This window comes from Dysidea avara, chromosome 2 (assembly GCF_963678975.1).
Source record: "Dysidea avara chromosome 2, odDysAvar1.4, whole genome shotgun sequence".
NCBI lineage: Eukaryota > Metazoa > Porifera > Demospongiae > Dictyoceratida > Dysideidae > Dysidea > Dysidea avara.
Window position 1 is genome coordinate 13,435,138 of NC_089273.1, and position 23,129 is coordinate 13,458,266.

At 36.8% G+C, this 23,129-nt stretch overlaps 1 protein-coding gene and 1 long non-coding RNA gene across 4 annotated transcripts in view; both read right to left on the minus strand.

Moving 5' to 3' along the window:
- Nucleotides 1–2,189: 2,189 nt before the first annotated feature.
- On the minus strand, nucleotides 2,190–3,387 carry LOC136243327 (uncharacterized). 2 transcript variants are annotated; one of them, XR_010694851.1, is made up of 7 exons: nucleotides 3,215–3,387; nucleotides 2,796–3,143; nucleotides 2,641–2,748; nucleotides 2,544–2,591; nucleotides 2,439–2,489; nucleotides 2,306–2,390; nucleotides 2,190–2,251 (listed from the first exon to the last, which is right to left on the minus strand). It is a non-coding gene; the product is annotated as an uncharacterized lncRNA (long non-coding RNA). The 2 variants fall into 2 exon arrangements; XR_010694849.1 differs by having other exon boundaries at nucleotides 2,801–3,143; nucleotides 3,215–3,386.
- Nucleotides 3,388–9,785: 6,398 nt separating this feature from the next.
- Nucleotides 9,786–23,129, minus strand: part of LOC136246645 (serine-rich adhesin for platelets-like) — a 28,371-nt gene continuing 15,027 nt past the window's right edge. For both annotated transcript variants that reach the window (XM_066038175.1, XM_066038174.1), the window contains 6 exons: nucleotides 21,702–21,800; nucleotides 21,586–21,648; nucleotides 20,025–20,306; nucleotides 12,892–13,026; nucleotides 12,106–12,171; nucleotides 9,786–10,435 (listed from right to left, as the gene is read on the minus strand). In XM_066038175.1, coding sequence (XP_065894247.1) covers nucleotides 9,786–10,435; nucleotides 12,106–12,171; nucleotides 12,892–13,026; nucleotides 20,025–20,306; nucleotides 21,586–21,648; nucleotides 21,702–21,800 — 1,295 coding nt within the window. The remainder of the gene's footprint in view (nucleotides 10,436–12,105; nucleotides 12,172–12,891; nucleotides 13,027–20,024; nucleotides 20,307–21,585; nucleotides 21,649–21,701; nucleotides 21,801–23,129) is intronic.

The following is a 23,129-nucleotide window of genomic DNA, read 5'->3' on the forward strand; positions in this document are numbered from 1 at the left end:
GCAAGTTTTATATGGATCTGAACTTTCCTTCCATCAAATTAAGTGGCATGAAATTTCTTCCTAGCGCGTCTGAGACTAAAATGGGAGGCGTGGCTGTAATAACTCCAAATTTTAGTTTCTCGAGCAAGTGATTTAGGCTTCAATATTATGTTGTGACCACCCAATGGTATTAGCATAGATAATAGAGTAAAGGGATAGGAAACGCAATAACGTGACGTCACAAAATACGTACATTTCTATTGGAATTCCGTGTAGTACGTCACGAACATACTCGTTACGCTTGCTGCGCTTGTATCAAAGAGAAACAAATTGTTGTAACGACAGAATTTTGTAACCAACGACTGTGAAACTTCGCTACAGTGAACTCAAGTAAGTAATCGAGGGAAATAGGATGGTACCAACCCTCAAGGAAGTTATACGCAAAAGTAAAGGAGATTGAAAGTGAAAAAAACGGCCCAAAAATTACTTTAAACCACTTTACTTTCTTCGTAAATATATTCTATCCTTTTAACTGTGATAAACCTATTCCTTACCATTTAACAGAGGGAACCAGAGGAAATATCGGAGCAAAACAGGAACTGTTGCTTGAAGAAACGACTAAGTATCTTCCATTTTTAACCAAAAGTTTTAACCACCTTGCAGTACAACGCAACGGTAAAAGACTGTGTTGGTGACACGCCTAGCTTACCACAAGATTCGAAAGTGGAACCGGCTATAAAAGAAGCGGTATGGACGAGGCATGAAGGTACGATGAGCGAAAGTGTGACAGCGTGTAACAATCACGGTTAATGCGATACGCTTTGTTACAAAATCTACGGTCTGCTGGATGTAACCAGCACTGAGTGCTGTCTTTCCAGTATCTAATCATAATCATAATCATAGTCTGAATTCTCTCGCCAAAATCTCTCACATAGGCCTAAATACTTACTGTAGTCTGTTGGATTACTATTTACGCTGCTTAGAACACTAATTCTCACAAAACTGTCTTGTCCTTTCAAGTCACGCGTAACGGAAATCAAACCGGAAATCGCTTGCGTTTCCTATCCCTTTACTCTATTATCTATGGTATTAGTTTCCAACCAGAAATGGATCACGTGATTATGGATTGATTTTTCATTTGCATTATAGCTATACATGGTTAGCTATGTAGTGGTATAATCCAGGTAAAATTTCACTAGTATTTTTATCAACATTTGACTGAGACACCACTGGTGAAGCATAGAGTAAGGCATAGTAAAACTCGGGTCCTACCAAAAATGGCAGGGTCATTTGTATGAAAGATCAAGATACTCTAATAGAGCAGTCATGCAAACAGTCTCCAGTCTCTCTACTATTCTGTTCTCTTTAGTAAAAAAACGAAATCCATAAACAGGAAGAATTGAATATCAGGGTAAAAGTGCAATTGGAAAGAAACCTCAATAGCATCAGATTACTGGTTGGGGCACACCATAAATGAATCCACATTATGAGTGCATGGCTATACCCATAGCTAATATATATTTATATAGACAAGATTAGGAAATAAGAATAATTATGCTGCTAGCATTTCAGTTCACTACAATAGTTACAGAGGCATTTAAAAAATAAATGTTGGTAAGTTTTGTACATTCAATAATTGTAATGATTTGTATAGGTCCTTCTAGTATACTGCTAAGCAAAAATTCATCACACAAACTGTCTGTCAAATTATAATGGTAGAAATATCAATCTATTGTGCAAAATTGTAATTTTCCTGTGCCTTAATTATACTCCCTGGTGGAGGCTCTGTACAGTAATAAATTACAATATATAATTATAATTTTAATGGTACAAATACATAACTACACTGTTAAAAATAAGGAGTAACTGTTACTCCCCTAGGGGAGTTCCCAGTGTAGGGAGGATTTAACACCCCTATATTTTTGTGGAGAGTAACTAACACCCTGCAAAGGAGTAACAGGAACCCTTTGAAAAATCTATTGTAGGGAGTTTTAGTTACTCTAGGAGAGTTCACATAAGCATGCAAGGTGTTTCCTTTACTCCATGAAATTCTACAAATGACTCCATATAAAATCTCAAATGATGTTAAAGACATACAGCAAAACTGTAACAAAATATTTACAATATCCAGCTTTATAATATTGGAAAGTCACTCAAGAGATCAGCAGCAAGGCTTCATTTCATCATCAGCAAACGACGCTTCACTGCCACTTCACTGCCACTTCACTGCCACTTCACTGGAGTTACTGCCTGTTACATGACATGTCATCAGCTGTAGTAAATAGCAGTATAGTAAAGAAATATCCAACAATCACACACATGTTACCTGTATGGCTGAAGGTACATCACACGCAGTTTCCAACAAAGTTGTAAAAACAATTCTGCCAGACCAGCAGCATTGGTAGTGTAAACTAAAATAAGCACAGTTGCTATCATGCAAAACAGCACATTTTTGCTACCTGGAGTTCATCATTTTGTTTGTCTACTTGTTCACTGATTTCTTGCGGCACCTGTAATATATGTTTACAAATTGATGCACAGTTACTGTATGTTAACACACTTACTAGATGTTGTTTAAATTCTATGTTCTCAGTGACATTGAGACATCCGTGCTAAAAAAGTAAATATGTACTTACGTAACTATAAACATTATCTCCTTACAGGTCTTGGAAACTGAGTTGATGAAGTCGAAGACACACAATGTACATTGTATCATAAAGATTCTTGTTAACTGCAGACAATATATCTTACTAGTTAATTCCAGTGAATCTGCATGTAATTATGTAAAGACACTGACAATGATACAGGCTACTGACCTTACCAGCAATATCATTGTGTCCGGCTGCTAACGTCAACTGAAAGCAGACGGACATGATATGTACGCCATGTTTAAGCTAGGTGGCTTTCCTCTCCTCCCTCAAGTCTTCAACTTCTTACACACTGAATACTAGTAGCTAGCGGTGAGTGGGCTGAATACTGTACGTACTAGTCAGTGATACGGCTGAGTCCGCCGAATTTTATTCTCTTTCCCTGAGTCTTGAACTATTTCTGCTGTGTCACGATAAGGCGCCTAAACCCTCACGAGCAGTGGTGACTTCCGTTGGAGCCAGTTTAATAAACCCGGCTTGTCACACGAGACGACTCAGATATGAGCTCAAACGTGCCTGAAGAAAGAATGAACGAGATAGTGAACGTCCAGTAATTATTCACGAACAAGTAAACACTTTAGTATCACCTTTTAAGCACTACAATTCCTCAGAGAAACAAACCGCTTTCAACTACTCAACACGGTTCTGTTGTTAAAGAAGCCGTTTCTATGGTAAAACTCTTCATTCTAAATAATGCGCTTGTAATAGAAATGGTATTTAATAATTATACATACGTATTTCAAAATATTCTTGACTCTTGAGTAACAATGCGTCCTCCTGCTTTCGTACTGTCTGTTTCCTTCACTATGTCTTGGTTAGTCTGTAAAATGAAATGGCTGCCATTGAAAAGGAAACCTAAATAATTACCAATACAGATATATAATTCCTCCAACTAGAACACTTGCTTACCAACAGAGTTACTTTCCAAGAACTATCAAGCAATGGAATAACCTCCCTAATCACATCATCGATACAGAGTCACTAGAACAGTTTAATAATTGTATTTTTGGACTAGATTTGTTGTAATTAACCCCCCTTTTTGTTTTGAGGGTCCCCCCCCCTCCTGGATGTAACCAGCACTGAGTGCTGTCTTTCCAGTATCTAATCATAATCATAATAATCATAATTACTTTCCTTTTTACATTGAGTGGCTAGAATTGAACTGGCCAGTTAATGGAGAAAATATCATAGTGAGACAGCTATAAGTGGCTCATCATTCAGTTCCTCGGCAGCCATGTGGCTTCAGTAGCTAGCTATATATACTGGCTCACTGAGTTCACCTTAGTTACTAGCTAGCTGGTAATGGGAACTCTTCAGTTTGGTGCTTTCACTTACTTGGAGTTCTCTTTACCCTTAGTGGGTTACTGTTACTCTCCTAGTAATCCGAACTCCCCTTTTAGAGTAAAATATTTTACTCTCATAGTTACTGTTACTCCCCTGTTTTAACAGTGTATATAATTATATTTTAATTAATTTTGCAAGCTTTTAAATTTCTGTTTTGCTTCTAGGATGTGCATGCAATTTTATGTTGATATATAGACTGTGTATGGTATAATATATTTGGTAACATATTGTAGGTGTGAGATGTAGACATTTACCTTTTTATAATGAGTCATAAGTTTAAGGACTTATGATACTCGGTATAACATGCAGTTTCAATGGCCTATGTCTTCCCACTATGGATCTATTACCTTAAATGTGACTTTAAAAAGTGATTTCTAAAGTACATGTAATTTTCTTCAATGACTTATAAACCTCACATATATCCAGGAATTAGGGGCGGATCCAGAGTCTGGAAAGAGGGGGGGAACCTTGCTGAAAAAAGTTGAAGAGCAAAAAAAAAGGTCACACAAGAGAATCCATGCAAACTGCTCCTGCAAAAACGTAAGAATGAAATCCGATGTTCCATTCCGCTTCGGATTTGTATTAAGCGAGTTGTGGAAGCCAAACAAAACCAGGAGCTGTGGGAAAGAAGCCACACGAAACCAGGGGAATCCATGCAAACTGCTCCTGCACAAAAGTAAGAATGAAATCCGATGTTCCGCTCTGCTTCGGATTTACTTAGCAAACTACGAAGTTAGCAAAACTTCATAAACTTAGCAACACACCAACTACAAAAACAAGTTAAGCATACAGATGCTCCTGGTTTTGTGGGGTTTCACACCAGATAGAGCTTTGACAGTTGCTCCTGGTTTTGTAGGGTTTCATTTAATAGTTATGCCTTGGCTTTACTCCTGGCTTTATATGGCTTCGCAATTCCTCTCAGTTTTGTGAGGCTATGCTCCTACATGCCTGCTGAACTTCTGTTTCTTTCTCCCACTATTTTTTGGTGATTTCAGAACTTATCACTCTACACCAATCTGTAATTTAAAATCAGATTTTGCAGCTCTCGTCTGATTTTGTGAAATCTTTAGAAATCCGTGAAATCTTGGGAAATTTGTTCAAGATTTTGAAATCCGTACCCCTTTTTCGTGAGTTGGTGACCCCTCGGTATGTTATGTAAAATAAAATCCTATTTATAGCTTCATAAGTAAGCTACACTGCCTCATGAACATTGTGACTGCTTTATTAGAGTATCTCGATCTTGTATGCAATTTCTTGAAGGTGGGGGGGGGGGGGGGGCATTTTCCCCAAATGCCCCATCCTGGATCCGCCATTGGAAATGGCTATACGCATGCATAGACAGCTCTACAAAGTGCATGTTATACATATATTATAGAGCACTCAGTACATTGTGGCTGTCAGTATAACAGTTATCCAACAGGCCTTTGGTGCGGTTTCTGACGGTAAAGCCAAAAATAAGCAATACCCTTCAGCTATGGGTGAAAACCTTAAATTTCTTGTTTGTTAAAGGTTCATATATGTGACCGGATTTGCAAAAAGGGGTCTTCCACACACATCCAATTTACCAACTTTGACGATTAATAACGTCATATAGGAAAAAGCTATTGACTTGACATTTGGTCAGTAGTGAGCACCAACATAGCTTAATGGATGGAGAAACTTTCAGGTTTATATGTTAGCTGAACATAAGTTATGGCCTACCAAGTTCATAGAATTGAATGTGCGTGGAAGACCCCTTTTCGCAAATCCAGTCACATATATATTATAGCACAGAATAACTGCCTGCAGCCTGGTGTGAAAAATAAGATTGAGGACATACCTCCCTAACTTTTAAGAACAACAAAATAGGTAAACTTATATGCCACTGATGTAAATGATTTTTGTTGCCTCTAAAAAAATATGTAGTATGCAATACTCTTTGTCAGCTGTCTGCTTCAAATCCGTTAAAATACCACGACTGTTTGCATGACTGCTCTATTAGAGTATCTTGATCTTGCATACAAACAACCCTGCCATTTTTGGTAGGACCCGAGTTTTACTATGCCTATAACTCTATGCTTCACCAGTGGTGTCGCAGTAAAATGTTGATAAAAATACTAGTGAGGTTTTACCTGGATTATACTACTACATAGCTAACTATGTATAGCTATAATGCAAATGAAAAATCAATCCATAATCACGTGATCCATTTCTGGCTGGAAACTAATATCATTAGGTGGTCACAATATAATATTGAAATCTATATAACTTGCTCGAGAAACTAAAACTTGGAGTTATTGCAGCCACGCCTCCCATTTTAGTCTCAGACTCACTAGGAAGAAATTTCATGCCGCTTAATTTGATGGAAGGAAAGCTCAGATCTATATGAAGCTTGCGCTGTGAATGAAGTGATAACCAAACTATATTGCTGTATAGTGAAGGTTTGTGGGCTTTCCTTTTGTTGAGTGCTGGGTTGCTCGGAATCCTAAAAATACGTGATGTTCGGCCGATTTTCGGCAAAGAGTAGCTCCGTACCAAATCCACAGTAGCAAATCGATTTATTTCTGCTGTGGGTTATAATCAGGTATAGACCTGGACTATATATGCCAAGTATGGGAAGGAACCCATGCTTCATCCAGAGAGCGCGCAATTTTTCACGATTTGCACCATAAAACAATCGCGATTCCTGTCATATGGAGAAAGATAAATAAGTTTTATTGGTACGTACAAAAATACTTTGATATGCCATACAGGTTGAAATAGTAGGGGGTCAATTTCGTGATTATCGATTTTTTCATTGCGGACCCTATCATTGTCTAATTATTATTATTATTATCAAATTGTTTAAAGGGATACACAAAAGGCATGTGCCGTCTAAGACTTAGTTTTAACCATTCTAGCACCTGAACAAATCCCCCGGCCCATTTGTAAGTTAATTGGTGTCCCACGCATGGTGAAATCACTACATGGTCTGATAAAATCACCCATATCTCCTAGCAGGAAGAAGCTTTGGTTGTGAAATTTCACAGCAAGAAAGTTTAATAGTTGCTTTATCCAAATGTGCAAAAAAATTAATTAAAAAAATTACTGAAAATTTTCAATTGAGTTTTCCTGCAAATTTTGCATGTGCCCAAAAGGATGGTTTTCCAAAATTGGGTCACATATATCAAGCGTAAGGACCTACACCTGAATATATTAATCACCCAATCTGTAAGCTAACTGAACTGCATGTGAAATATACATGGTCTGATATAACCATCCATATCTCCTAGAAAAAACAATTTGGGTGTGAAACTCCACAGCAAAAAGATTTACCGTATAGCCTAAATATTTCGAGGCGGAAAAGTTTCACTTATTTCGCGGTTTAAGGGTTATCAGCAAAAGATTTATCCTTGAAATATTTAGACCTCCATATAGTGTAACACCTTTTGCAAATCCACGAAAAAATTATTTTTATCAACTTAACATTGCTCAACCTCGAAATATTTGCCCCTCAAAAATATTTAGGCTATACAGTAACAGTTGCTTTATGCAAATATGCAAAAATACGAATTTAAAATTGAGTTTTCCTATGGCTATATGTGTGGAAATCAATGGTTTTCCAATACATGGTCACATAGACTATCATATTATGTTTCTTGAACACTAAGTTACGGTCTTCTGAGTTCTTATAATTGGAAGTGTGTGGAAGACCCTTTTTTATCGTCACTATCAGAAAATATATCCCTCCTAGGGGTTTATATTTCATTTAATAATGTTATCACCATTTCTCATAATGCATTCCTGAGTACTGATAACAGTGCTACATGTATATGACATTCACTTTTTCTTCCCTTTATTAGGAGTGAGCGTAACTAGAGGTGTGAAAGGAAGAGATCTAGAAGTGAGTGTAAAGGGAAGAGATTTAGAGGTGAAAGTGGTATACAGTATAATACCACCACTTTCACACATTACTTCAAAAGGAAGAGGTCCTTTTCCTTTGAAGTGAGGTATGAAAGTGGTATATGCACTGCTTTGTTAGTGTAACGTGTTGTGACTGTTGTAGCAGAAGATATGCTCTATTATATATATGGCAGAAAGTCCCCCCATTACACTGCAAATTATACTGTATTATGCTTAGCCTACCATTATACTTGTCATCTCCTATTATGCCAGCATAATCAACACATGTCTACCTAATTTCTAAGGGGTCTTATAGCCTTTCAAAGTGTGACTACATACTTATAACTTCTCATGTTTTCACCTCAAAATTTCAGTACAGCAAGCAAAGCATTATGTTAGGGGTACAAATTCCTGTTGTTATATTTTTCAACAAGTTGTAACTATGGATTTCCAATGGGTATAAAACCCTTTTTCACAGGTGCTGTCACAAATTTCTTGGTGTATAACATTCCTAACTTGTGGCTTTATCCTTTGATATGAGGTGTGAATGATGAATGTATAGCAGATACACATATATTGTCTAAATGACTTTGGTCATTAGTTATACCATGACTTTAGCTACAGTCATTTCATTGTGCTCCATACAAGTAGTGAAGTGTCTTAAATTATTTCCCAAGTAGTTGTTTTAATGTTTGAGTTATATACTTACATTACAAAACCATATGAGTCATTATAGTTGCTGTGATGCATTCTCCTGTACAAAGTTAGGAGCAACTTCTTGTAGTTTAATGAGGCGATTAATCATCACCAGACCAATCTCTTCATCCTTCTGTCCAGACAAAAGGTAATTTAGAGTGGCGTCTATATCCCCTTCCTGTAGTGAGGTGTGAATTCGTTGGAGCACTTTAGTGTATATCTTGATAAACGGTAATGTCATTACGGTGATCTGATGATAGTCAGGTGTTATCATCTGCAACTCCTCAAGCTGTCCCATGATGAAATGTAGTAGTTTACCATCACAATGTGGAATAACTTTCTTTACCACGTTAACTGCATGTTGTGCTACCATTGCTATAGGATAAGTGTTTTTATAAGTTTCTATAGCTTGGACTAAGTAATGATAGTCTCCTTGAGTGAGACATCGTTGAACGTTTTGATTTAATCTTCTACTCAGTTTGTGAGAGTCTTTTAATGTTTTGTGGCAATCACTGATCAGTACTACAATATCATCACTGAAAGTAGGGAAAAATGTAGTAACATTTGATGAGGTCATTACAGCCTTTTGTATTCTCTGTAATATTACTATAGTACGGTGAGGATCAACTGTTATCCACATGTTTAAAGGTTTTAAATAGTAAGGCAATCTAAAATTTTCTATCTCATACGATTCACACTTCAAATAATCACTACCGCATACCCATACACCAGATTCAAGAAATGGTGAATTCTTCTTAAACTGATTTAGTAACTCATTACAGACCAATCTACTAGTATTTAATCCATCATGACATGGTGATAATGCAATCACTTCCTCACTGTCCATACACTCAATGATGTATTGACTGATGACAGCATGAACCTCCACACACGGTTGTGTGTCATTATGTGGAGGTATTACCATATCTGTAAACTGGACTAGGCCATAGGCCCACAATGTACTGATAATGTCTCTTGCTTCATATTCAGTAACATTCCACAAATAATGCAACACTGCTGTTAGTAATGAAGTACCAATCCCAGTCCATAACATTAAAGTCTTCAGTTTATTTAATGATGATTTTGCCACTAACTCTAAAGTCACTTCAATACATATTTTCACAGCATATTTACAACTTTTCTTAATGTTATTCTTGTCAAAAGCTGTTAGTCCCTTATTATGTAATTTAGCTTTTACAAAGTGAATTGCTTCACGATGGTATGCATGTTGTTTCAAATTATGAGACAATTGTCCTCTTATAGGGACAGAAGCAGTGGCCATAGGTGGACATCTTGAGCTAGTTCATCAAGTAAGCTTACATCGTCTTGTGACAGTTGACTGATATCAATCACTCCACAGGTCAGTAGAGAGATAGCTTCACTTTGTTCCATTGGACCCACAGTAACTACCTGTTTGGTAGGTATGTATTGTTCAATGTCATTCATCCTGGTAGTGAGGACTATTTTACAGTTACTAAATGCCTTCACTATTGGCTCAGCATCTTCAACATGCCACACATCATCAATAATGACAAGAAGATTTCGACAGTAAAGACTAGTTATTTGATTGAGCTCTTGTTCCGCATGATTGATGTCACCTTGTTTCAAGTATTGCCCAGTTAGTAAGTGATACAATTGGCTCAGTTTCATACTGGGATCAGTAGCTTGTGGTCCAAGTTCTACAAACACAAAACCATCTTTGAAATTCTCCTTTATCACGAGATCATGACATAAAGCAGTAACAATAGAAGTCTTGCCAAACCCACCAGATCCAGTAACTGTCAAACTCGTTCCATAATTATTAGAGTCAATGGTGGATTTAAGTAATTTAGTAACAATTTCATTTAATAAATGTTGTCGACGCACATAGTTGGGTGATAATGGTGGAGGTGATGGACATCTTATTCCTGTAGAGTAACATGTTATTTGATAAGAATGGCATTATTGTAGGATAAAATGAGATAGTCATCAGTAGATACATACTTCATATTGAAAGAAATAAGTGATTGAGCAAAGTACATGAAGTATTGTAACAAAACAAATTGTTTCTAATCTGTTTTTAGTAAAGATCCATATTATACAGTAGCATAAACAGGCTTTTCTCTCCATAAAAAAGGCATCCCCAAATGCCATCAATAAATCAGCTATGCTATATGTAAATTTACTTTCAAACACTATTTTTTTCTTTTGTTTTTTTGGATTCAACATTCTGTACAGCCTATGTATTTAAAATGCCATTCGAATTTACATAATGTCAGTCTATGTTTGAAGGCAAATGTATTGGTACTGGTTTGCTGGCTACAAAAACATGTAAATAATAGTCTTACTCATGTTTAAGAATGGTCAATCAACATTAGCAAATCATAGAATTACAATACCATATAAGAATTTCTGTTGGGTACTATATCCTTTTCAGCAAGGAAAACTCTGCAGCTACTATGCGAAGGCAACTACTGTATTATCCGAGGGTGTCTACTATGGGCTTGAATGGCACCAGCCCATGGGGTTTATAGCTATGGATTCACCTAAAGGGTAGAAACTTTGTGGAATTACTGAGAGCATTTTCGACAACTTTTGAGCATATTTGACTCAGGCATAGAGTCCCATAACTGTAGGAAGTGGGAAAGCCATGTCCCCTAATAATTTGGCTAGCTATTTCAAGTCATCTCTTAAGTATTCAACTGTCTACTTACCACCGACATTTCGGATAACCTATATTTCACCTTTCTATCCAATCAACAATCCATGAAGAATTTATGAAACTACGTATCACCTGTACATAGCGATTCCTCAGCAACACTTCTGAATCAGGTTGATGATTGTAATGAGCGTCTCTAAAATTAATTTTGGTAGTTTTTGTGACTGACATGGAAGTAAATGAATGTACTGTTGGAATATTTCAAACTCTTAAAGCATTAAAGTAGTAATTGAGCATTGCATCTACAGAAATAGTACGCACAGCCACTAATAATTCAGGTCACTGTTTATAGTTTGAAAGTTATTCAGCCTGCTTAATATACTCTACTCACTTACTTTCAAAGTTTGTGCATATTATTGTACGTATAATTGCTATATGTACCTCTTATGCATTTTAAGTAAAAGTTTCCACTTTACAACATTTTTCTCAGCTGTGCAATTTTCTCTACGTGTGTTTGAAACCATGAAGTATGTGCAAATGGTTCCATTTTCTGACATTCTGCCATACTTTAGCCTGAGAATTTGTACAGTATTCTTCAATGGTACATACCTGTACACACAGTAAACTTCATTGGCTGCGTTAATAACTATACACAAAAGGTATCTTATATTGGTCCACGTTGCAAACCTATTCATGCCAACTAAAATGTTATTAAGGTTACAAAATTGCTTTCTTCCAATGTAATGGTGTCACATATATGCAAGTACTTATGTACATAAGAACTACACATTGCTGTGTGAACATGATAAAGCAACTGTTTTTACAAAGGTTATAACTGAGTGTGTCAGAAATTGAATTTACAACATACATGAGGTATACATGAATCAATAGGATTCATGTTCACTTTTTATTTCATTAATATATATTAAACAAACTAACCATTTTCCAAACGTTTCTGCTCATGAGATAATTGTTCCTGTAGTTTCATTTTGGATGAAAAATATTCTGAGTACATGACAAAAATTACCCAATCATACTTCTGCATTAATAATAAAGCTGTATTATGTACGTATCTAGATTATAGTTAGATGATTAAAAAATATTTTATCATGGCATTATACTTTAAGTGCAGTGAAGACCTTATTAGGCACCGGCCGATTATGCCGGCATAATTTAAAGCATAATAGGTGACCAAAAGCATCAAGCATAATGCCAGCATAATAGGAACAATAGTTGAAAATTTAATTAAAATATGCAATACGCGCGCCTGAAAGAAACCAAATATTCACTGCCAATAGTATTATTAGTGCATTTCATATTTACAAACACGTAATATAACTTATTAACCGTTTCTTTGTTGGTTATTCACACTTTGCAGAAATAAGATCGAGATACTCTAATAGAGCAGTCACTTACTCTAATGCAGCAGTCAGGAAAGGCTGATATACTCTAATAAAACAGTCAGTTCTAGCGCATAATCTTGATTTTGAAAGCATAATTTTGAGCATAATAGGCTTAATTTTTGAGCAATGTTCAAAAGCATAATAGGTAAAATTTTGAGCATAATAGGCCGGAGCCTAGAACTTATTGTTAGATATAATTAGTTTGCCAAATGCACATTCTACAGAAACTTCTGCTGTATAATTAATTGTGTAGTTATAAACTTGCAAACCTTGTCTGGAATGTGATGTTATTGGTGTATTGATGTGTCTAACTTAGCCCTACCTGAGGAGTTTTTGGATGTCTGGTGTAGTGTTGTAGAATGATGTGATCCAGATGATGAGCTAATACCATTATTAGGTAGTGATATATTGGTAGCAGTTGTAGCATGTGCTGAAGAACTGAGAGCTTCCAAAAATTCTGTAGTAGGAGTAAAAGTCAGGTTGCAGGCTTTATTATATCATTAAGTACAGTAGTACTTAATAAGTAGGGATCAGTAAGAAATCATACGGCTTCACAATTTTTCACACTTTCAAAAAACAGCCTTGCAACGCTTGATTACCGTATAGTAAAAAACTTTGACGGTAGAAAAGTTTGGCGAATGCCCGCAGTTTGAAAATTGACAGAAAAAACATTGACGATTGGGTGGCTTTTGTGAAATTACGTAATGGCGTACGACAAGGCACGTGGACTCTCGTAAACTGGTTTGGTCAAACCGGAACCACGTGCTAGTGAAAGCGTGTAGTTTGCTGTAGTCTCCTGCGATGCCAAGATCGTCGTTTCGTTTTTCAGTGGACTCTAGCAGCAGAGGTTATCATGAGTACCAAAGTATATGGCCGAATCCAACCGCATACGATGAACTTTTATGCGAACGAGAACCTGGAAATAGTCACGATACACATGCCGTTGCCATCAAGAAATATATTTCTGGAGTACTTTCGACTGTGGGACACGTTCCTAGGAAGATTTCTAAAGTGAGCTCAATCTTTATAAGGCGTGGTGGCACGATTCAGTGTAGGGTAAATGGGCACCGACGTTATTCAGCTGACCTTGAGCAAGGAGGATTAGAAATTCCTTGTATTTTAACCTACATTATAGATGACCAAAAGGAATGGGCAAAGACACAGGAAACCATCAATGTAAAGTTGGGCATAAAAACTGCAGATTGTGTGGATGATTTAGTTAATTTGGACTTTCTTGCTAATGCCAGTGCTGAGTCAACTGCACCGCCAGTTGCTATGGAATCTATAGATGGGTCTGTATCAATGGTGGATTTAACTGCTCAATGCAGCACTCAAGATCAGGTTGATCAGTCACCACCAAAAAAGAAGCCAAAAAACTTTTGTGAAGAAGACATAATAATGGGCCAAGAACTCTCTGATCTTGAGATCAATCTTTCACAGGAGTTGCTAAAAGCTCAATATCCAAAAGTGAGTGGACTTCAGTCTACACTTTTTCAAGAAAGAAATCAGCTTTTTCCAAATGGTTTTCTCACTAACTGCATCCAAATTGTTCACTGTCAAGCAAGGCATCACTGGGTTACAGCTTCGACTATAAACTGCAAGTTAGGTGAAGTGAAGGTTTTTGATACGTTGTTCAATCACTGTGATCAAGAAACAACTGGAATAATTCACAAACTCTTTGCTACAGCAAATTTTGCAAAGCTCACCATAACAATGGGACGTTGTCAAAAGCAGAAAGGAGGGATGGATTGTGGGCTGTTCTCTATTGCTAATGCTACAGCCTTGGCTTTTGGATTACACCCAAGCAAGCAAAAGTATAAACAGTCGGCAATGAGAATGCACCTAGTCCGCTGTTTTGCTGCAAAACAAATGACTCCATTTTCAGGGCATGCAATTAAATAATGTGGATATATACCCCACTACTTCTCATGCTTTGCTATAAGTGTATGTTATGATTCATTAAATAATTTATTGCATTAATAAAATTATCATTAAAATCAAATACTGGTTGAGTTAAAGTAGAATTCCAGCTTCCCTGAAGCCATTTATAATGATGTCAGGTTTGCTTTTAATGTAGTCATAGCAAGATTTCATCCACCCAGCTCCCAATGGCTTGACTGTGCTAAGTTTTAAATCAACAGGTTCGTGTTTCGACTCTCCTTGCAACTGTGTACATACTTTCTTGGCATACCAGGTCTGAAACTCGTTTCGTAAGTGAGATTTCACTGATTTGTTCACACTCAAATCTAGTGGTTGCAACCTATCGGTGCAGTTTGCTGGAACCAATACAACATTAATGTTATTTTGATCGAGGAGAGTGAGGATTGCATGAGTACACTGGGCTTTGAAATTATCAAAGGTAAGCAATGCTGGATAATCACTAGCAAGCTTTAATTCTTCCCTCTTCTTATGGATGTATGGTAGAATAATGTAGGTAATGTACTCTTTCATCGTGTCCTCATTTGACCAATGATTAGCAGAAAATGTTATGTGCCAATCCGACGGAAAGTCATAATGTGGAAGGCAACGTGTTGTTTTCCCTTGATAAACTAATTGAGGTGGCAAAAACTCTCCACTCATGGAACCTGCAAAAACAGCAGTTAGTTGTCTTTTGTCGTCTTTGCCTACCAATTCAACCCGTTTTGCCCCTTCTTCAGCCATCGTCCAATCTGAAACTGGAACATAATGTATTCCAGTTTGATCAAAATTAATTATAAGCTCCTTAGGAATTTCATCCATTGATACCACTACCTCCATGTCTAAAACGTAGTCTCTCTTGATTTCTTCAAAGTCCTCAACAGAGATTTTAGCTTTTGTTGTAGCCTTCCTCCTCACAAACCCCATTCGCCGTAACAGATACTTTGCCCATCCTTCTGTCAAAGCGATTTGTTGTAATAAGTTGGCATCTTTGTGCATGAGTATACCCTCAGCACTAGCTATAACAACAGCAGTGTTGATAACAAGGCCCTTAGCTCTTAGAACCCCAACATACTCCCTGACCTGTTTATCGAGTTCTTCACCCAGCTTGAGTGGTCGTCCAGTCTTTTTCAGACAGAGTTCTCGTGATTCTTCCTGTTCAGAATCGTCATTCACAGTGCCAACAGATTTATTATTTGCCAAGTCTGCCTTATATTTATTCTTCCACCTCCTAACAGTAGGTTCTTTCAAAGACGCAAATTGATCAGGGTATTTGCTGGCAAAATATCTCATTGAAGCGGTTGTTCCAAACTGTGCCGCTCGCTTTGCGATAGCAAATCTTTGGGCATCACTCACTTTTATGTAGTTACCCCTGCTGGAATCAGCATCACTGGAGAATTTCGTTGATGGCGGAGGTTGTAGCTTAGACGATACCCTTTCATTGGCCGCTTCGATTGCTCCCGGTGGAACTTTGCTGCTTAACGGTCCATGTGGAGCAGGTAGAGCAATATCTTCTGTCTTCTCTTTTGGTAGCGGTTTGAAATATTGAAGGATAGACTTCATCACAATCCGTCAACGTGGCCACTCGATTGTGATCATGTGATAACTGAAAAGAAAAAAAAATGGCGGTAAAAAACTTTGGCGAATCGAACCTTATTCGCCAAATTCGCCAAAGTTTTTTACTATACGGTAGTACAGCTAATGCATTAGTTATGCATTAGTAATTTACAGCTAATGTATTAGGAATGCATTAGTACAGCTGTAATGATGCTGTACCTTGGTTAAACAAAGCGAAAAGTTGAAAGATTTTATGTACAGTGATTTAAAAAATTTTAAATTGAAATTTACCTGCATTTCATCTGCCTGCAGTAAGACCCGGTAGTGCTAAGTGTATGGCTCTACAAATTTCAGACAGCCAAGCTAATGATGATGGATTCATGAATCTGTTGTTTCGATTACTTTTTCTCCACTGCACTATGCTGTTGATCATTCAATTGGTCTTCATGAAGGATAATTAATAGTTGTGGGGCTTGATAGTTGTGGCGCACGTCACTGTCTAAACAAGTGATTGTAGGATTCTTATTCTCTCTGTTACATGTAATGACTGTTCTATCAGTATTTGACTGTTCTATTAGAGAATCACAATCTTCCCTTTATCTAGAACTTTATTCATCATCAGAGTTTCCATCTACATATTACTATTTTCCAATTATCATACTCATATTATAGTATGTACGTGTTGAGCTGGATCCTCAAAAACATTTAATAACTCATGGATGCAATTACACATGATCTTGAAGTTTGGCTCATTTGTAGCACTGCTTGAGCTGCTAAAAATATTTCAAAATCTTTTTGTTCAAATGCCAGACACAATATTTATGGAAAATCAAAATTCCACCACACATTTCCTATGGGAAAACCATAAAAGTGCAGTATCCATTATAACCCTTTCCTGAATTTGTATAATGGAATAAAACCACATGTGTGTGTTGTCAACACTTTTACCGTCACCACTATCGTCTGGTTGAGTTTAATGTTAATTCGCTAGCGAAAAACCTACTTTTAAATTTTAGCTGTTTTTCAGGATCCAGCTCAACTTGTACATACTACAAGTACAAGAAAAAATAGAGATCTTAAATTAGAGTATGGACAGTGGATAGTGCTGCAAAAAGTACTGAAACAAGCTGAATTGGAGTAGTACGTAATGTCCAAATACTGTAAAACAATAAGAAGCAAATATCCCTACTGTGTATTATACTTATTTGTGAATTTTTTTTGCAAGCTCATGACCACTGAATAGCCTGCTTTTCACAAAACTAGTCACAATGTTTTTAAAGAGTTAATCACAGCACTATTATAATAGATTATGACTCATATACAATATGACTGATCAGTAGTCGTGGCTCTACATAAGCCTGCAGACAATAATGGACGTGCATTTGTGCATACCTACAGACTGATGAATGGGCATGGTTACCATATGTCTTTAGACAGTAATTAACTCAAGTGGGCATGGCTCACGAAAGAAGCAGGGCTACGCTATGATGTGTTACTACACGTCCACATTGTTACACCAATTGTTTTGTTTTTATCTGCTTTACCAGTTAGGCACTGGAGGGTGAACAACGGAGGCAAAGCCTGTACGAGGCGCTTAATTTATCATGTGGGTTTAGACCCAGATAATCTGTAAAGCGGGACCTGGATGACCTGACTTAGTTTTAACATTGTTACCAAACTATATTCATTGACTTACACGTTGCTAGTTTGCTGCGGGTTGCTCTCATTGATTGATATTAACTACCAACCAGACTACCAATTTTGAAAACCAGCGATCCATATGTGTTCAAGTAGTTTAGTGCAACGACCACATGTATTCGAAAAGTTTGGTGCAATATACACTGGTAGATGGAAGCCCAACTTTAGTCTATTAAGGCTCAGCAGTAAAAACTTGACTGATGATGACCACGGTAAAGAAGGATCAAAGGTAAGACAAAAGCACAAGCATTATATGTTTATCAATATACCAAAGATTTTTTCTTAAGCGAACTATAAACATTTCTGTGAAAGAATTAGGGCTGTAGCTGTAGCCAGTTTTCTGCTATGCTTGACTTAAGGTGTCGGCAGGCAGGCGGGCGGGCGGGCGGGCAGGCAGGCAGGCAGGCAGGCAGGCGGGCAGGCAGTAGAAAATTCCGTTGAATAAAGTTTTTTTAAATTCTGTAGCAACTTAGCGGAAACGTTTCGGGTCAATCTAAAAAGACTTTTGGGCTTGATTTTACCAACCAATACCGTCATGTCGTTGTGAGGAAAAATCGAGGCAGGTTTTTGGGTTATATTTTATCACTGGCCATACCCACACCTTCGTTGTCCCTGCTATACAATACTATCATACTGTATGATAGTCCTGTTATCATCTCAGATGTCAGTTGTGTTATACAAAATTCAATGGTTGATGATGAGCTAAACTGCTTCACCATGCCTTGTACTAGTTGGCACATGGATGCATGTGTGACCCTATGAACTCAAACCAACTATGAAAGGCATTCATTTTGTCGAGTTTAAAATTATTCTAAGACTGTAGGGCATTGTTTCTACTGATTGTCAGGAATCACTACACCATCCAAAATACTTAACTTTGTGACTGTTGTAGAAGATACGCCTGCTATGCACCATTAGAAAGATTGAAATTCTCTAATAGAACAGTCATTGTATGCAACAGAAAGAATGAGAATTCTTGAAGTATTTAATCCCAGGAGGCTATTATGTTCCATTGTACTAACATTATTAAATGGTACGGTCCCCCAAAAATGACAAGCACCGCCTAAAATACTGCCTTTAAAAATCATCCTAGAGACATCTTACGTGATGAAAATCACCTTTATGGAATAATATTAGTCCATCTAACATTAAATATTGCATTAAAATCAAGAAAACACTAATAGGCGGTAGGAAATGATTTTTTTTAATTGCTAAAACTCAGATTTTAGACTCACTGCCAGCCAACCTGCCTGACCACAGTCGCAAGCCTAGAGGCCAAATGAAGCAGCACACGGCCATTATTTTATGCTACAATGACAAACTCACCAGTGGGATGTGCCTTTTGGGGTTCCAACAAGTTTGTTCCCTCTGTGCCTTTTCTTTCCTTTTATCTTCAATCAGGCTCATCGTCTTCTTGTTGTTGCAATGGAACCATATCAAGGCATTAATTTTCCCTATCAACACTTTTCTTGAGCAGCATAATTTAGGTGGCACAAACTTATTTAGGTGCATATGCACCTGTAACTTCATGATAGGTTCAATGCCACGCCTATATTAGTTAGCTTAACGCAATCTTGGTTGATTAATAATGATATATTAAGGATCAAGCACCAAGACGACATCTCTTAAAAATCTATCACAATGACACACCCAGTAATTATTGGCCTACAGTAGCTGTATTTATAATGCTAGCACAACAAAAATATGAAATAGTGGCACACCCCCTGGCTGACTTGAGATACTCTAATACAGTGGTCACCCTAATAGAACAGTCACACATGCATAACTGTATGATATAGCAAAAGCCAAACAAAACTATTATTATTAAATTTAAAAATGAAGTAGGGATCCAAGCAATAAAAAGTAGTGAAACAAGAGGTGAATAATGGTATTACAGCATAGCTCGTTGGGAAAATCCCCTACTTTGGCATTGAACAAAACAATTGATATATAGTATGCCATTGTAGGGATTTTCCCACTGAGTTATACTGTGAAACCATCATTCACCACTACTTTTTTATTGCTTGGATCCCTACTTCATTTTTAAAATTAATATACTAGTGTTTTATGCTTTTCACCCACTATTACGCCAACATAATCGATGCAATGCACTTTGTATATACACACATTTTAATAGTGACTGAAAAATTACATACATCGTTAAAAGATATGTAGTATATGCATTACTAACATGTACGTATGTTATAAATAGACAGTACTGTACATTAAGTACATTTGAATGTAGTTTTGTACTACTGAGTATAAACAGCAGCAATTACATACCATTTCTTATATCACCTATAAAATTCATAGAGGTAATATCATCACATAAGTTTTCCATAGTTTCACAAAATTCAAACACATGATCATCTTCACTCAATGGACATATAATATTTCCTAAAAGCACTTCATTGATTTCTTCAGTAGATGGATATTTTCCTAATTGATCCAGATAATCAGCAGGTAATCCAGGTATCATTTGTCTCAACTTATCAACAGTTTTCACATAGTCTTGTGGTAGGCAATGACACAACCTTGTGTAGTTCTTCTTGAGTACTGGTAGAGCTATCATTGGGCATTCAAATATAGTCATAACAAACTTTAAAATACGTAGCAAATTATACGGCAACAAATATGTTGGCTGAATCTTTATTGTGTGCTCTCATTTGTCATCAACATGTTACACCATTGCTGCTACTTGACTTTGCATCATTCATGGAGACTTAACTGCATTATAAAAATTACTTAGCAACTGCAATCTAATATTTCATAATCTTTGTCTTTTATTACTACATTGGTATGGCAATAATACTGTAGTGCTGAGCGATAGTAAAAATTTTACTATCACGATAGTTACTCATTAAATATCGCGATAGTGAATACTATCCCGATAGTTTATGAAACACTTTGCTCTTAACAAAGTCTTAGTTGTATAGCTATGATTTGTAGTCATATAGAAAGTTATTTTGCATGCACAGGACATTTGTTAATTAACTGCGTGGGCGGCCGATGGAATATGTACTTTTGGTAAAGCTTTTACAGGCCACTCCTTTGTAAGAAAGCTGGTAATACCAACTGTAAAACAGTATAGAAGGGTTGTTAATACCATTTTAATGCAGATCTGAGCTTATCATAACTATCACGATAGTGATATCCCTACTATCGCGATATATCGCACTATCAATACTATTGCTCAGCCCTATAATACTGTAATCATTTATCAAGAAAATGATGGGTGTTGTGAAGTGGTGTAGAATGTGAGGAAATTTGGTACACGTAGCCTTCAAGCTACAACATGCCAAGTACTAAAAACCAGCATTTCTTTATACTTTAACTAAGACCGGTTTTCTAATGCTGGTTAATGCTATGTGATTGATTTCTTTGCTACGTACATGAATTTGGCATTGATTAGGTCCAAGATGTACTGTTTCACCAAACACAGCAGTCTACACCTGATGGCCTTAACTTTGTCCTCTATTGCCTTCCATATTGTCCGATTTCTTTAGCTTGTGGTGCAAGGTGTCAATTTCAATGGTTTTATGTGTCGCCAACCATGTCTGTATATAACAGTTCTTTCTGTACCATGCTGTTATGTAGGGCTATGTAATGGGCAAAATATAGTGCAAAAATGATAGTGCAGTTATTTTTGGCATTTGTTTAATTTCCTTTGATGTGGTGCTTAAAATTCACTAATGTGGAAGTACATTGTACAAAACAATGAGGTTTTGCAGATCCGGTCACATATAGTTGGTGTAAATGCTGTATTTGTATACTGTTATGATGTGTTTATCATAATTACTACCTTTCATCACATTACTACAGTGTTCTATGCAAAAGGTGTTACCTGCAGAAAAAGGGCTCAATCTGATTTTTGAAAATATCTCTTGATACACAATACTACTCACACCTAAAACAATTCAGTATACAAACAGTGTAATGAGTGACATATGATTCACTTACTAGGTGATGTTGAGTGATGTTGTTGATCACTTGATGATGATGACTGAATATTAGTAGTGGACGTTGTACTGATTGGAAACTGAATACTTTGTTGAGCATCTGCAGAGACAAACTTTTAATATTTTGAAAGTGCACAAATTAAGATCATCGCTGCATTATTTGTAATATACAGCTAATATACATTTGTGAGCAAAAACCTGACTTAATTGCATTTTACTCGGACTTCATTATATGACTTTTTGTTGTACAGAGGGAAAATCTAATGGGTTTTTAAAGTTTCAGCTTATCCGGAAAGAGCTTTCAGCATTACAGTGACAGACAACAAGAAGAGCAAAACAATTGATTTTTATACAGTGCTTATACGAAAAAATACAGGTGCTCGTTTACTTAATCATAAGTCACAAGTACAACAGGCTACAGAGTTGGGATTGGGTAATTAGAATTTGAGGAAAACGGGACAGGAATGAAAAGCGTGAACAGGAATGTCTGATAAGGTCATCATGCAATATATAGGTTGGATTAGGTAGGATTCTATAGTGCAATGTGTCTTTCGAGCGTTGTTGAGATCCTTTCACTGATTTGATTGAAACATTCTAATAGAGCAGTCACTTGTAATAAAATGTGACCAGGCCTGCGAAAACAGGGCATGTGGGCACAATCTACACTCCATCACTCTACAGGTCATATCTCAGTACTGGAATAGTATATTTGCATTCTGTAACTTGCATCATGATACCACTTAAATGCTTACTAAGAGCTGAAAATTGCAATGCCATAGCATAATGGTACAAAAAGTTATGAGTGATGAAAGTGTGAAAAAGTAGGCAAAAATCATGTGCCCACATGCCCTATTATCGCAGGCCCGGTCACAAATACTCTGATAGTGTTTAGTACCTAATATAGGCCTCAAAAACTGCACCTACTGCTTCCACACAAGAAGCCATATGATGTGAGTATGCAGCAGCACTGGTATACGCATATGAATGTCAATCAAAATGTGTCACCAAGAGGAGTTCTCACAACTGCTTAGTCTCCTCATTGGAGCCATGCACAAACACATACTGCAGCTACCATGTACCCATAATGTGACTTTTCCTGAGAATGCAGGTACAACTTTACGAATCTATGTGTAGGCACTGCATGTTAGTTAATTAGAATCCTTTGTAGTGGCCTATGATGTTTTAACTTTTATGGTTTCAAAGGAGTAGCTATCTTTGAATGTTGATGACTTAGCTAGTCTATATAACACCTAATGTATGACAGCTATAGCCCAACAATTCATAGGCCATCAATGTAAGTGACTGGAAGGATAGTTTACAAAACATTCTTGACTGCTCTATTATAGTATTTAATACAAGTGACTGCTCTATTAGAGTGTTTTGATAATTTTAGCAAAATGATCCATACAATGCTGCAAAAGCACATTGC